The following is a 15,679-nucleotide window of genomic DNA, read 5'->3' as shown; positions in this document are numbered from 1 at the left end:
GCATTCATAGTAAGGGGGATTTTTTTTTTTTTGGTGTGCTTTTTAAAGCCTTGATTCTCACTTTGGCTGTATATTAGAATCACTTAGGGGGATTTGGGCTTCCCTGGGGGCTCTGGTAAAGAACCCAGTTGCCAACACAGGAGACAAGAGGTGCAAGTTCAGTCTCTGGCTCAGGAAGATCCCCTGGAGAAAGGGATGGCAACCCATTCCAGTAGTCTTGCCTGGGAAATCCCATGGACAGAGGAGCCTGGTGGGCTACAGTCCAGGGGGTCGCAAAGAGTCGGACACAACTGAGCAACCAAACAACAACAGGAGGAGGATTTCAGAAATAGAGCATCCAGGCCCTACCTCCAGAGGCTCTGTCACAGTTGATCTGGTGAGGTCCCACAAATGGAAAAGACAAAACCTCCTCCCATCCTGGCAATTCTAATTTGCAGTCAGAGTTGGAAACCACGGCTTTAAAGCATGGTCTCCCCATGTTTGCTGAGGGGTACTGACCCAGCGGCCCTTATTTCCGCTTCCCGCCAGGCCTCTTTCCCCACATAGCAAGGGTGTGTCCGTCTGTCCTCTCCCCCTCACAAGGCAGATGGTGTTGAGCTTCTGTTTCTGAACCCTCACCGCTTTCTTTCCTCATTGGAAGAATTCAGATTATACGTAGAGTTCCCTTCACACACATTGGGATCTCTGTCTTAGTCTTTGGAAATACACCAACAGCTGGAGGAAAAAAAATATCAGTAATTCACAAAAAAGGGTTTGTAAAGCTACTCGCAACCAGAGGAAAAAAATATCAGTAATTCACAAAAAAGGGTTTGTTGAGCTGCTGATCAGTGACGCCATTTCCTGTCTCCTGGCAGTGAGTGCTGCAGAGAGCTGCTGGACACGGTGGACAACTATGCGGTGCTCCAGCTGGACATAGTGTGGTGCTACTTCCGCCTGGGCCAGCTCGAGTGCCTGGACGATGCCGAGAAGAAGCTGAAGCTGGCCCAGGAGTGCTTTAGAAAGTGTTACGGGGAAAATCACCAGAGACTGCTCCACATAAAAGTACGTTGCTGTAACTCGTTTTAGGTATTACTGAGCCCTTTTCTAGAATTTGAGTTTATTCCTGCTAAACTATTTCTACTGCCAAAGGTGATTAAGTGATAGTAGTTTGCAATGAACTCTTTTATTTTATTTTTGTATCATTTGGCCATGCCATGGGGCATATGGGATCTTAATTCCCCAACCAGGGATCCATCCCATGCCCCTTGCATTGGCAGCACAGTGTCCTAACCACTAGAACTCCAGGGAAGTCCCCTTAAGCTATATTTTAAGGGGATTGATAAACATTTTAAAAGTTAGCCTATGACTTTGGTCTGTGCAGCATTTAGCCCAGAAGTGACACAGTTTTCTAGTCACACAAGCCCATGGATCACCCTGACCGAGAGAGCTGGTGGCTGTATTAAGTAGAATTTTATGAAAGATTTAAATGAGAAAACAAACACTTTGAACAGGATCAGCTCACTTGAGTGAGTCACGGCTCCAGAGCTGGGCTTGACAGTAAATAAGGACTTTTCTCAGTGATTTCCACGGATCATCAGAATTCTGCTTGGGAATCACAGGGCAACACAAGATATTCCTGGTTGGGGATTTTGCACACTTCATCCTGCCCAGCGGGGCCCCTAGCCTGTGTGCCTGGAGACAGGGCTCTGTTTGGGACAGAGTGAGTGCCATTGTCCCCTGCGAGCTTTACTTTTGCTATCATCAACAGGGAAGATAGAAACAGTTTAGTAACGCCATTTTGCCTCTGTAGAGATGAAGGGAATTATAAATGTATTATAGTCCTGTAATGAGAAATTAGATAGTTTTATCCTTTTTTTCTCCCAATAATTGTAGGGAAATTGTGGAAAAGAGAAAGTCCTGTTTTTAAGACTTTACTTGCTTCAAGGCATCCGAAATTATCACAGTGGAAATGGTGAGGAGGCTTATGAATATCTCAACAAGGTAAGAAAAGAGGGCTCCAAAGTCGGAACCGCCTTCACCTACTTCGTGTTTTAGTGGTGTGTGACTCGCGAGGGACGTGCGTCCCCCTCCGCTGCGCTCTCCTTCACATACGCCGTGAACATATTTGTGTCTGTGAGTGCAGGCAGGATGCTGTAATGAGGGAACCTTACCGAGGCACTGGCTTTTACTGGCTCCAAGTTTCCAGTCCTCATCTGGCTGAGCGGGTTGCTGCTGGCGTGGCCACCAGGGTGGCTCCTGTCAGTACCTCTTCCTGCCGGCAGAGGGTGTAGGAGAGTCCAGGGCGAGCCTCCAGGGAGGCGACCCGGTCATTTCTGCTACGAGGCCATTGGCTGCACCCAGCTCCACGTCAGGGGACTTCATTATCAAAAGAAGAGGAGGGAATGGATCCCAGCCCCTCCCACCGTCCTTGGCCTATTTTCTCATGTTACCCTGCGTGTAAGTCCCGTGAGCAGAGACGTTTGCACTCGCACTGGTTGACAATAGGTCACATTTAGAGTTTTTATCTAAAGGGTACAACCCAGTTTCCTGTAAGTGTTAGCTTTGTGTTCAGCTTTAACGTTGCTAATGATTACACGATCCTTATATTTTTCTCTGTCCGTAGGCATGTCAACTCTTGAAAGAGCTATATATTGATCCATCCAAAGTTCACAGTCTGATGCAGTTGGGATTTAGTGCCCAGGAAGCTCGGCTTGGCCTGAGGGCGTGTGACGGGAACGTGGACCACGCGGCTGTCCACATCACCAACCGCAGAGAGGTACCGTAACGTGGTCTTGGCAGCGCTTGGTGAGGCCTGTGCCTTTGAGTAGGTGCAGTCCCAAAGTGCCTTAGCTCTCGGATATGAAAGAATAAAGACAAGACAGTTCCATAGCAGGTATTATTAACAAGGAAATCTTTATCTCTTCAGACTGGGAAGTCAGGAGAAAAATTTGTCTTTTTTCTTGCTCAGTTTTCAGACAGTACAGTTTCCTTCGTTTTACTCTTGCTGTGGTGGCAGATCGCTCATAAGTATAGTCTTAAAAACTACAGTCAAGCAGTCTTCTTTCTCTTGTTTTCGCATAGTGTATTTCTGGAAACCATTTTAAAGGGGGCTGTGTTTTCCATGGGGTCATTGTTACAGTTCAGGATGACATTCTTGCCTAGAAAAATGAGTCAAATCATACGAGCAATTAACAATATGTTATGAAAGCAAAGATTCAAAATTATAATCATTTAAAGCAGAAATAAGTAGAGTTTTAAAAAAGAAACTTTAGGATTTGGGGAGTTGGAAGGATTTTTACTATATCTAATATGCTGATTTTACAAATGAGGAAAACAGGCTCAGGGGTAGACTTTTCTGGGGTCATGGGTCACGTCATTGGCAAAACCTGAACTGAGGCTTTGGTTTTCCCCTGTACTTTCTAATTCCCATATGAGAAGAGCATTCTGAGTTTTTACAGAAGGTTCTGAAAAGCAAAGAGATAAAAAGTGGTAAAAGTTACCACTTCACTTCTTAACTTTTTATAAGAAGCAAAAACAAGTTGTTGTTGTTGTTTTAAATAGTGGTGTCTTATCGGATGTGCATTTAATGAATTAAACTATAAGCCTTTGGAGAAAATAAAAACAACAGTGTAAATATATAACAGTTGACCTTGCTCACTCTTCCACCCATTGACTGTGTAGTTGGGATGCTTTTGGGTGAAGGCAACAAAGGGTGCAGGAGAGGCGTGCTGGCCTGCTTAAATGTGAAGAGCCAGAGGCGGGCTGAGTTTCAGGTTAGTTTTAGGGGTGCTTCGCCCTGTCCTGAGTTCTGGTTTCTGTCTCTCCACCTCCTCCGTGTTAGCAGGGTCATTCCGTCACAGCAAGAGAGGCTCCCAGGGCCCTCAGAGATTTCCTGAGCTGCTCACTGATTGGCCGCCCTGGAGCCAGTCACTGTGGCCAAGGGCATGCCAAGACCTGAGTGGTTTGCACCTGTTTCCCTCACTTAGGCACGTCAGGGCCTCCCCAGGGAGCTGGTCAGCCTCCCAACCCCTGGGCGTGCTAGGGTAGCTGGTGGGAAGAGTAGCTCCGAGGCCCATGGAATATGAGCTCCAGTGAATCTGCCGTCCTCTCGGCTCCTGAAGCTCTGAGTTTGAGCATCTCACTGAGTTGAGGGTAATATGTGATGCCTACAAGTTTGACTTTCTTGTGCTTCGTGGCCCTGAGTTCAGGCCAGCTTCTCATCTGGCAAAAGCAACAGACTAATGAAATTGAGGTCACTTACAGCGCTGACATGTTAAGGGCTTGTGAGAGGCAGCGTGGCAGCCTTCCTAAGAGACGTGCACTCGTTTGCCTAGACGTAGCCGTGACTGGAGAAGGGAATGGCAAACCAGTTCAGCATTCTTGCCTTGAGAACCCCATGAGTAGTATGAAAAGTCAAAATGATAGGATACTGAAAGAGGAACTCCCCAGGTCGGTAGGTGCCCAATATGCTACTGGAGATCAGTAGAGAAGTAACTCCAGAAAGAATGAAGGAATGGAGCCAAAGCAAAAACAATACCCAGGTGGGGATGTGACTGGTAATAGAAGCAAGATCCAATGCTGTAAAGAGCAATATTGCATAGGAACCTTGGAATGTCAGGTCCATGAATCAAGGCAAATTGGAAGTGGTCAGACAGGAAATGGCAAGAGAGAACGTCGACATACTAGGAATCAGCGAACTAAAATGGACTGGAATGGGTGAATTTAACTCAGATGACCATTATATCTACTACTGTGGGCAGGAATCCCTGAGAAGAAATGGAGTAGCCATTGTGGTCAACAAAAGAGTCCGAAATGCAGTACTTGGATGCAGTCTCAAAAACAACAGAACGATCTCTGTTCGTTTCCAAGGTAAACCATTCAACATCATGGTAATCCAAACCTATGCCCCAACCAGTAATGCTGAAGAAGCTGAAGTTGAACGGTTCTACCAAGACCTACAAGACCTTTTAGAACTAACACCCAAAAAAGATGTCCTTTTCATTATAGGGGACTGGAATGAAAAGTAGGAAGTCAAGAAACACCTGGAGTAACAGGCAAATTTGGCCTTGGAGTACGAAATGAAGCAGGGCAAGGGCTAATAGAGTTTTGCCAAGAGAACGCACTGGTCATAGCAAACACCCTCTTCCAACAACACAAGAGAAGACTCTACACATGGACATCACCAGATGGTCAACACCAAAATCAGATTGATTATATTCTTTGCAGCCAAAGATGGAGAAGCTCTATACAGTCAGCAAAAACAAGACTGGGAGCTGACTGTGGCTCAGATCATGAACTCCTTATTGCCAAATTCAGACTTAAATTGAAGAAAGTAAGGAAAACCACTAGACCATTCAGGTATGACCTAAATCAAATCCCTTATGAATATACAGTGGAATTCAGAAATAGATTTAAGGGACTAAATCTGATAGAGTGCCTGATGAACTGTGGAATGAGGTTCGTGACATCGTACAGGAGACAGGGATCAAGACCATCCCCATGGAAAAGAAATGCAAGAAAGCAAAATGGCTGTCTGGGGAGGCCTTACAAATAGCTGTGAAAAGAAGAGAAGCAAAAAGCAAAGGAGAAAAGGAAAGATATAAGCATCTGAATGCAGAGTTCCAAAGAATAGCAAGGAGAGATAAGAAAGCCTTCCTCAGCGATCAAGGCAAAGAAATAGAGGAAAACAACAGAATGGGAAAGACTAGTGATCTCTTCAAGAAAATTAGAGATACCAAGGGAACATTTCATGCCAAGATGGGCTCGATAAAGGACAGAAATGGTATGGACCTAACAGAAGCAGAAGATACTAGGAAGAGGTGGCAAGAATACACAGAAGAACTGTACAAAAAAGATTTTCATGACCCAGATAATCACGATGGTGTGATCACTCACCTAAAGCCAGACATCTTGGAATGTGGAGTCAAGTGGGCCTTAGAAAGCATCACTACGAACAAAGCTAGTGGAGGTGATGGAATTCCAGTTGAGCTATTTCAAATCCTGAAATAGGATGCTGTGAAAGTGCTGCACTCAATATGCCAGCAAATTTGGAAAACTCAGCAGTGGCCACAGGACTGGAAAAGGTCAGTTTTCATCCTAATCCCAAAGAAAGGAAATGTCAAAGAATGCTCAAACTATGGCACAATTGCACTCATTTGACACGCTAGTAAAGTAATGCTCAAAATTCTCCAAGCCAGGCTTCAGCAATACATGAACCGTGAACTTCTAGATGTTCAAGCTGGTTTTAGAAAAGGCAGAGGAACCAGAGATCAAATTGCCAACATCCACTGGATCATGGAAAAAGCAAGAGAGTTCCAGAAAAACATCTATTTCTGCTTTATTGACTATGCCAAAGCCTTTGACTGTGGATCACAATAAACTGTGGAAAATTCTGAAAGAGATGGGAATACCAGACCACCTGACCTGCCTCTTGAGAAACCTATATGCAGGTCAGGAAGCAACAGTTAGAACTGGACATGGAACAACAGACTGGTTCCATATAGGAAAAGGAGTATGTCAAGGCTGTATATTGTCACCCTGCTTATTTAACTTATATGCAGAGTACATCATGAGAAACCCCGGGCTGGAAGAAACACAAGCTGGAATCAAGACTGCCGGGAGAAATATCAATAACCTCAGATATGCAGATGACACCACCCTTATGGCAGAAAGTGAAGAGGAACTAAAAAGCCTCCTGATGAAAGTGAAAGAGGAGAGTGAAAAAGTTGGCTTAAAGCTCAACATTCAGAAAACTATGATCATGGCATCTGGTCCCATCACTTCATGGGAAATAGATGGGGAAACAGTGTCAGACTTTATTTTGGGGGCTCCAAAATCACTGCAGATGGTGACTGCAGCCATGAAATTAAAAGACGCTTACTCCTTGGAAGGAAAGTTATGACCAACCTAGATAACATATTAAAAAGCAGAGACATTACTTTGCCAACAAAGGTCTGTTTAGTCAAGGCTATGGTTTTTCCTGTGGTCATGTATGGATGTGAGAGTTGGATTGTGAAGAAGGCTGAGCGCCAAAGAATTGATGCGTTTGAACTGTGGTGTTGGAGAAGACTCTTGAGAGTCCCTTGGACTGCAAGGAGATCCAACCAGTCCATTCTGAAGGAGATCAGCCCTGGGATTTCTTTGGAAGGAATGATGCTGAAGCTGAAACTCCAATACTTTGGCTACCTCATGCGAAGAGTTGACTCATTGGAAAAGACTCTGATGCTGGGAGGGATTGGGGGCAGGGGGAGAAGGGGACGACAGTGGATGAGATGGCTGGATCGCATCACGGACTCCATGGACGTGAGTCTGAGTGAACTCCGGGAGTTGGTGATGGACAGGGAGGCCTGGCGTGCTGTGATTCATGGGGTCGCAGAGAGTCGGACACGACTGAACTGAACTGTTGCTGAGCAGGTCTCTCTCATAACGTTTGACTTTACCGTGTCTCCGGGATATTGCAGTGCAATACTCACTGTCGTTTCCTTGGTTCATTTCCCTAATCCTCGTGTAAGGAGGAATAGCTTGTATCTGTGTGGTTAAAAGAGAACTGACTTAGACATTTGTGACTAAGGGAAAGTCTCCTTTGAGGCCCCAGCTTTGTGTCAGCTCTGAGACAGAAGAGGCCGGAGGCCCGTGTCTGCTGGCTGGCTGGCAGCGTCTTCCTCTGTTTAAAGGTTCTTCATGCTTCTTAGCCTTTGAAATATAAATGGAAGAAGCTGGGATTGAAAGCAGAGGATGAAACAGGGTAAAGGCATTTAACACGGTGTGTGTGTGTGAATGCAAGTTGAAATGTGAGTGATAAGAATACTTCTGCTGGCCTGGGTGGGTTTTGTGGGGAAGCAGGAGAGGTCAGCTTGGAGGCGGAGCTGGGGCCGCCTCTTTGGGTTCGAGGGGGGCCACTGCAGGTTCTGAGTAGGTGCGGGAGCTGACAGGCCTATGTAGAAGGCCTTGGAGCGGGGAGATGGCCTGGGAGGCATTAGAGGATGTGGTGGGGGTGTGGACAGCGTCCAGGTGCAGTGGGGGCGCCGGTCTGCAGAGCTGCGGGCTGTCCTTGGCCCAGTTGTTCACAGGCAGGTTCTCCGGTGTTGTAAACAGGGGCATACAGGCAGGGGTGGTCTTCATCTCTGGAAACTTTTGGGGCAGTCACTCCTTCCTCCTGGTCCTGCTGCCAGCTGGGAATGCTTGGTCTGGGGCGAGGATTCCCTTCTTTTCCTGAGCAGTGAAGCTGTGATCCTGCTCTGAGGATGTAGAAGGGGACCCTTGTGCTTGGGCTGAGCCGTGGAGGTAGGAACAGATACATCAGAGGAAAAAAGGCTGTTTTCTCTGCCGTCCTCCCCACGCTGGGCCAAAGACCGACCCCGTCTAGAATGTACAAGAGGCTGGCCCCCAGCTTTGCGGCCAGTGATGACCTTGACTGGGTCACCCAGCTGTCTTGAGAGATTTCTGTCTTCTCATTGGCAAAATGATGAGGCTGGATTCAGTTAGTGGTTTTCGAACTCATTTTATTTTTTTTAAGCAGCAGAAATCCTTTTAAAATGACACTTGTGGGAATTCCCTGGCAGTCCGCTGGTTAGAACTCTGCACTTTCACTGCCAATGCTGGGTTCAGTCCCTGGTCGAGGAGCTAAGATCCCACAAGCCCCACGTTTGGCCAAAAAAATAAATAACATGCAAAAAAAAAATTTTTTTTTAATATATGCATAAAAATAAAATGACACTTGTTTTCAAAACAAGCTCAGAATTCTCCTGATTAGGACTGAGGTGGGAAGAGGAGACGACACTGATCTACAAAATCACAATCCCTAACTCGGTGACTTTGCTGTTTTCCTAAAGGAACTGGACCAAATAAAGAAGGAGGAAAGAGAGAAGAAAAGACGCCGCCTGGAGAACATTAACCATCTGAAAGGAATGGGCTACTCCCCGCGAGCAGCCAGGCAGGCACTCCATCAGGCCGGCGGGAACCTGGAGGAGGCCCTGAAGGTAACCCTTGCCTCATACCTCCCAGAGCAGCCTGGCTCCCGGCCCAGGTGCTGTCTCCTCCACTTGCTCATCTGAGTGGCTCTCTGGTGCTTCATGGCACCAGGAGCCCTGCCACTGTGGTCTGGCTGCTCTCCATTCCTGCTCTGGATCCCAGGGTCAGAGGTCTCGCTCTTGCACCCAGTAGCCGAGCCGGAATGGTGCGCCCCACCCAGCTGGGGGCGCGTCCCCGATGCGGCAGGGCTCCCAGGGCGAGAACTCGGGTGAGGTTTCTGGTTGCAACAGAAGGAGCTTCACAGTAACATGGAAGAAGAGTAAGGTGGTTGAAGTTTCAGTGTAGTTTTTTTGACTTAAAATGTTTTATTTGAATATCTAATTTTATCATGTAGTCAGTAGTACATGTTGGCAACAGGGCCTTTTAAAGAAATCCTCAGCAGTGAGTCAGAAGCTCGGGGTCCAGATGAGTGGTATAACTCTGCTGCTGCTGCTGCTGCTGCTGCTGCTGCTGCTGCTGCTGCTGCTGCTGCTGCTGCTGCTGCTGCTGCTGCTGCTGCTAAATCGATTCAGTCATGTCCGACTCTGACCCCATAGATGGCAGCCCATCAGGCTCCCCGTCCCTGGGATTCTCCAGGCAAGAACACTGGAGTGGGTTGCCATTTCCTTCTCCAGTGCATGAAATTGAAAAGTGAGAGTGAAGCCGCTCAGTTGTGTCCGACTCTTAGTGACACCATGGACTGCAGCCTACCAGGCTCCTCCATCCATGGGATTCTCCAGGCGAGAGTATTGGAGTGGGCTGCCATTTCTTTCTCCAGTGTATGAAAGTGAAAAGTGAGAGTGAAGTCGCTCAGTTGTGTTCAACTCTGTGCGACCCCATGGACTGCAGCCCACCAGGCTCCCCGTCCCTGGGACTCTCCAGGCGAGAGTGCTGGAGAGGGCACCATTATGCTCTGCCTGGGTCCATATCCTCCTGATTTGTGTTCACAGAGCAGACTGGTGCTTAATGAGGGCAGGCACTGTGCTGATTCTCAACAGGCGAAGCGGTGTAAAGCCCTCACCTGCCCTTGGGGAGCCCATAGATGGGTGGAGAGCACAGTGGGGTCAGAGCAACCGTGTGGGACCCACAGCATCTTGGGGGAGCAGGACTGCAGGCTGGGTGGTGGGCCCGGCAGATGGAGGAGAAGTGGGGGAAGCTTGAAGCGCTGAAGCACTTTCATTTCTCTGACTTCTCAGAGAAATAAAAAATATTCCAAATACGCGGAGTGACTGATGGGGCTCAAAGCTAGTTTTTAATTATACAGTCAGTTCAGTCCAGTCGCTCAGTCACGTCTGACTCTTTGGGATCCCATGGACTGCAGCACACCAGGCCTCCCTGTCCATCACCAACTCCCAGAGCTTACTCATGTCCATCGAGTTGGTGATGGCATCCAACCATCTCATCCTCTCTCGTCCCCTTCTCCTCCTGCCTTCAATCTTTCCCAGGATCAGGGTCTTTTAATTACACAAATAGGACAAAAGTAGATTTGATGAATGTAGAACTATTTAGGTTAAAAGGGAAATTCCCCAAAAGAGCTTTATGAGGTTGAGAGTAAGCATCATGTGACAGAAATCCAGGTCTGAAGACCTCTGCTCTTCTCCATGACATTTTAAACCTAGAGCACATCACCTTCCAGAGAAAAATGACCTTAGCAGGCTACCCTGGACTGCTTTGATAGCTTTCTGTTTGTAGCTTTTTACGACCTTGTCATCCCTAAGGCTAAGCTCTAAGAAAACGTCTGTTTCTGTTTGGGATCCTCCTGCCCACTCTCTCAAACCCTTTCCTCCTTCCTCAGATGAGACCTTTTTGCCTGAATAATCTTGTCCATCCTTCAGACCTCGACTCAGTCGGGCCCCTTGGCAGGAGCCTTCTCTGAACAGGGGCCTCCTCCCCAGCCCCTGCCTGGTTGCGGGTCTCTTTTCTCTGCTCCCACAGCACCCTTGCCCCGTTCACCACACTTCCTGCACCTGTCTGTGCGTCCCACAGCTGTGTCTGCTGAGCACATGACAGGTGCGTAGTTTGCGCCCGAGGGAGTGAGCAGACATTAGGGGTGAGCGAAGGGAATTATTCCTGTGTGTTTTCAGATTCTTCTCCGTAATCCTCAGATGTGGTGGTTAAATGATTCAGCTCCGGAAAGCAGCAACCGTCAACAAAGTCCGTCTCAGGAAAAGATTGACCAAGTAAGTGAAAGTGCACCGCGCCCTCTCCGCAGGCACCGCCTCGTGGGCCTGGCTGGGGTGACACGGTTGGTGGCCCAGCAGGGCCGAGTCCTTGGCTCCCGGGGCTCCAGGTGTCACCAGGCCCGCCCCGGGGAAGCAGACCACGGCATTCCCTTCAGAGTAGGACACCCAGGAAGCAACATGAGGGTGTTCTTCAGACTATCTCCTCTTCTGTACACACGCCTCTTTGTGCGTTGACCCGTTTCTGACTGCCCATCTCCCTGCCTGTGACCTGCAAGGGTGTCACTGTGGTGACTGTCTGGTTTGGGCCCCTGTCCCATTAGCCTGCCGGCAACACTTAAGCAACAAGCCTGGTCACTAGGCAGACGGACAGCACATCCTCTGGCTCGAGCTGGCTGCCTTTCCAAGGTGACTGCCCAACGCGGTTGGCCCAGGTCCCCCTCCTTCCTTCCCAAGCTGCCCCACGCGCACGTTAGCGGAGGAAGCCGGTGATCCAGGTGTGCGGTGGGTTTTAAACTTCTCCGCCTGCACCCTCGCCACCAGGATTAGACTCCCCTGGACCCGCGTGGGGGGCGGCCGTGGGGGCCACGTCCACTCTGTGTGGAGGGCCCTCTGCAGAGCCACCGCCTCCCTGTTCCCCTAGCTGGTGTACATGGGCTTCGATGCGGTCGCAGCCAAGGCGGCCCTGAGGGTGTTCAGGGGTAACGTCCAGCTGGCGGCGCAGACCCTGGTACTCAATGGAGGAAGACTCCCTCCTGACCTGCAGCTCTCGGCAGAAGACTCTTTGTCCACACCGTCCACATCCCCGTCCGACTCTGCAGGTGGGTCTGGGGTCTCAGAGCTCCAAGCGGGAGCTGGTGGGTGGAGGGGGTGCCTCGTTGAGGCCTGAGCAGGGGCTGAGCAGGGTGTCCCTAGACGCCCACCCCATGGGCCACTCGGCACTGTGGCCAGTGAAGGCAGAGCTGAGGATCAGCTCGGTCTCTCCGTGGACGCTCCTTTCTCTTTGTCTCTCTGAGCTCTTGATGCCCACGCTTCTTTACTGCAGGCACCTCTAGTGCCTCAACAGACGAAGACATGGAGACAGAGGCTGTCAATGAGGTCCTGGAAGACATCCCAGAACACGAAGAAGACTACCTTGACTCAACTCTGGAAGACGAAGAGATTATTATTGCAGAGTACTTATCCTATGTAGAGAACATAAAGTCGGCAGCAAAGAAAAACTAAGCGATGAACAGAAATAACTTTTAAGTTTCTGCTTATAAATATTCTATCGTTTTCAAGGTGTAATGCAGGTCTTCTTCTTCTTCTTCTTCCTTTTTACTGATTTTGCTGCAAAGTGCTGCTTCCTTGGGTGTAGGAGGGGTAGGCAGGGAACAGGGATGTAGAGAGTTAGAGATGGGGGGGTGGGGCAGGGTGCCAGTCCCCAGGGGTGGCCTTGGGAACTGAGCCACCTCTGGCCTGACCTCGCTGTCACCCGCTGCCTTCAGGTTCTGCGGCCTGAGCGCCACCCTCCTGCTCGTTCGGCTCCCGGGGAGGGCTGCGTGAAGAGCGGCTGGGGAGGGAGAGGTGGGCGTGTCTCCCATCCTTCCCCTCGCCCTGCGCTCCTGCCCTCTGGAACCCAGTGCTCGGTCGTCTCCTCCTCCCCACAACGCAGCCCTGCCTCCTGCTTCACCCTCTGCTGCTTCCTGAACGTGTCCCTTAGAGCCTCAACTGTTCAAAGTGCTTTGGGAGCCTTTTAGAGACAAGGTGTCGCCTATAGCAGCCACACCAGACCGTGACAGAGGCCTTCAGCCTGAGACAGCAGTGTTTTTTGTGCTTAGTTGAGTAGAAGTTCCCCAGTGGCTCAGACGGTAAAGAGTCTGCCTACAATGCGGGAGACCTAGGTTCCATCCCTGGGTCGGGAAAATCCCCTGGAGAAGGGCATGGCAACCCACTCCAGTATTCTTGCCCAGAGGATTCCAGGAACAGAGGAGCCTGGCAGGCTACATACAGTCCATGGGGTCACAAAGAGTTGGACACGACTGAGCGACTAACACTCAGCAAAGTAGGCACTTGAAATTCTGGGTGGAAATTCAGAATGTATATATATTCAGAATTCTTTACAGATACAAAATCTCTTATTAAACAGAAAAGTCTTAAATGCCAGCCAAGGCAACTTCCTTCTAATCAGCATTCTGAGATGCAGCGCTGCCATAGTAAATCCGTTGCTGGCTGAGACGCCTATCAGAGATTTAAGATCTATTTTCTCCATGTCTTTGTGTGGGGGTTGGGTATAATACAGAAGACTCTTTCTAAAGGTATGTAGTTACTAGCCTCTTGACGGCTCAAGTAACTGTTCTGAGTTGATCATGCCTTCCTCTAAACATGTTATTAAATGAAGACCCTCAGCAGCACCAGGACACAGCTGGGAGAAGCCTGTGTGGAAAGAAATGCGCGCCAGGTGTGTTCCCAAGACTTCCTGCCCCGTTGGAAGCTCTATGACTGAGGGCAGAGGGGTCACACAGTTGCCGTTGAGGGGCTGGCTAAAGTGCTTCTGCTTTTTCAGAAATCATAGCGCTTGGACAGCAGGCTAGTGTAAACGGGTAGAAATCTTTTCTTGTCATTCTTTCAAAAGTGGATGGTATAGGCGAAAATAAAAGACGGAAGATACATCCCAAAGTTGTCAGCCTAACTTTGCAGTAAGTTACTCACATTCCCAAACTGTGTGAGTGATGACATTGTCCGGGTGGTGCAGAGCCTCATTTAGGTTGGAGGTGTCAGCTTCCATTGACTTCCCATGAGGATCATCAGTGACTCTTACTACAAGGTCAAGTGTACAGAGGCTCTGGGCCTCGGGAAGGTGGTGGGTGCTTCCTCGCCTGATGGCTGAGGCCGTGAGGGGGTCCCAGCCTCATGTAAGACCAAGGCAGGCTTGGATTTGGGGCCTGGGTTGTAGCATTTGGCTCACGAGGTGCTGCCCTGGGCGTGGCCGGGTGTGGCTTTTCGTTTCCCCAGCTGCTGCTTACCATGGCAGAGGCTAGGGGGGCCAAGCCACACTGGCAGTCCTCACGCTCCGCTTGGGTGTGAAGAGACCCAGAGAAGCCCGTTCAGGGCTCGGGACAGTGCGGGTGTGTGCTGTCCACCAGCAGGGCTGCCCATCTGCACACACTGATGGGCGTTGGCCCTGGCTGTGCCTCCAGCTGATCGTGTGACACCTGACAGGCGGTGATGGAGCGTCGCTCCCTGCTCTGGGATGCAAGAGAAAGAGCAAAGGACATTTGTGATGAAAAAGCTGTTAAACAGGAGGAAGGGTGCTGAGCCTGAAATCAGAGAAGACGGGCTTTGGGGGATGGTTCTCCTTGGAGAGTCAGAGGGAAAGGACACTGCGGATGTGGGACAATGAGATTCCAGTAGGGGTGGAACAGGCTGAGTGCCATGTTCATGAAGTCAGGGGCTGTCCTAGGCCCACCAGAGGGTGTGAGACAGAGGTTGGAAAGATTGCTGAGTCCAACTACAGAGCACCCTGAAAGGCAGGCAGGGCTCCAGACGTGAGTGGCGCCTAGTGGGTGGCGCCTAGAGGGCTCCACGCAGGGGTGGGATGGCCAGGCCTGTGGGCCGAGGGGGTCAGTGGAGGCTGCCGGCGCTGGCCAGAGCGTGCTGCACGCAGTCAGATCTGATCCCATCACCTACATGAAGCTCTGGCTGCCCTTGGCTCTGGTGACACCACCACATCCTGTCCGTTTTCCCGCCCATAAATCCTGTGAGTACTTCCTGTCCTACCCAACTAAAGGGATTTATCAGAGGCAAGGATATATTACCAAAGGCAAAGAAACAACCTGTGGTTATCTGGTCTTTATAGCTTCCTCAACATCTAGCAAAGCCCTCTTAGGCTGCTGAAATGAAAATTACTCAATAAAATTGATAAACCTTTAGCCAGATTCATCAAGAAAAAGGGGGAGAGGGCCCAAATCAGTAAAACTAGAAATGAAAAAGGACCGTAAGAGACTATTGCAAGCAAGTGCACAGCAATAAAATGGACAGCCTGGAAGAGCTGCACGAGATTCTCAGGTACATGTTCCCAAGACTGAACCCAGGAGAAACAGAAAACACAGACCGATTACAAGTACTAAAATTGAATCTGTGATTTAGAAACACTCAACCAAATGTTTTTGACATCACCGACTCGACGGACACGAGTTTGAGCAAGCTCCGGGAGACGGTGAAGGACAGGGAAGCCTGGTGTGCTGCTGTCCATGGGGTTGCAAAGAGTCAGACACAACTGAGCAACTGACCTCAATGAACAAACCAAAGTCCACGAGGAGATGGCTTCACAGGCGAATTCTACAAAACATGTAGAGATGAGTTAAACCCATCCTTCTGAAACTATTCCAAACTGTTCCTGCAGAGGAAGGAACGCCTCCAAACTCACTCACTGTATGAGGCCACCATCACCCTGATGCCCAAACCAAAGAGCGCACACACAAAAATTACTGAAATACAATTTACCCAAATATATCATGCTGTATACATGC

The 15,679-nt window shown here is 49.3% G+C and overlaps 1 protein-coding gene across 3 annotated transcripts in view; it reads left to right on the top strand.

Moving 5' to 3' along the window:
• The window catches only part of NUB1 (negative regulator of ubiquitin like proteins 1), a 36,342-nt gene extending 22,516 nt beyond the window's left edge, over positions 1-13,826 (top strand). For 2 of the 3 annotated variants that reach the window (XM_018046695.1, XM_018046697.1), the window contains exons 9-15: positions 855-1,041; positions 1,873-1,980; positions 2,603-2,755; positions 8,811-8,957; positions 11,073-11,168; positions 11,812-11,989; positions 12,214-13,826. In XM_018046695.1, coding sequence (XP_017902184.1) covers positions 855-1,041; positions 1,873-1,980; positions 2,603-2,755; positions 8,811-8,957; positions 11,073-11,168; positions 11,812-11,989; positions 12,214-12,392 — 1,048 coding nt within the window. In that variant the 3' untranslated portion in view covers positions 12,393-13,826. The remainder of the gene's footprint in view (positions 1-854; positions 1,042-1,872; positions 1,981-2,602; positions 2,756-8,810; positions 8,958-11,072; positions 11,169-11,811; positions 11,990-12,213) is intronic. The other variant, XM_018046696.1, reaches the window with a different exon arrangement.

The sequence above is a fragment of the Capra hircus genome, chromosome 4, assembly GCF_001704415.2.
Source record: "Capra hircus breed San Clemente chromosome 4, ASM170441v1, whole genome shotgun sequence".
Taxonomy (NCBI): Eukaryota; Metazoa; Chordata; class Mammalia; order Artiodactyla; family Bovidae; genus Capra; species Capra hircus.
This window is presented reverse-complemented; position numbering and strand designations above follow the sequence as displayed.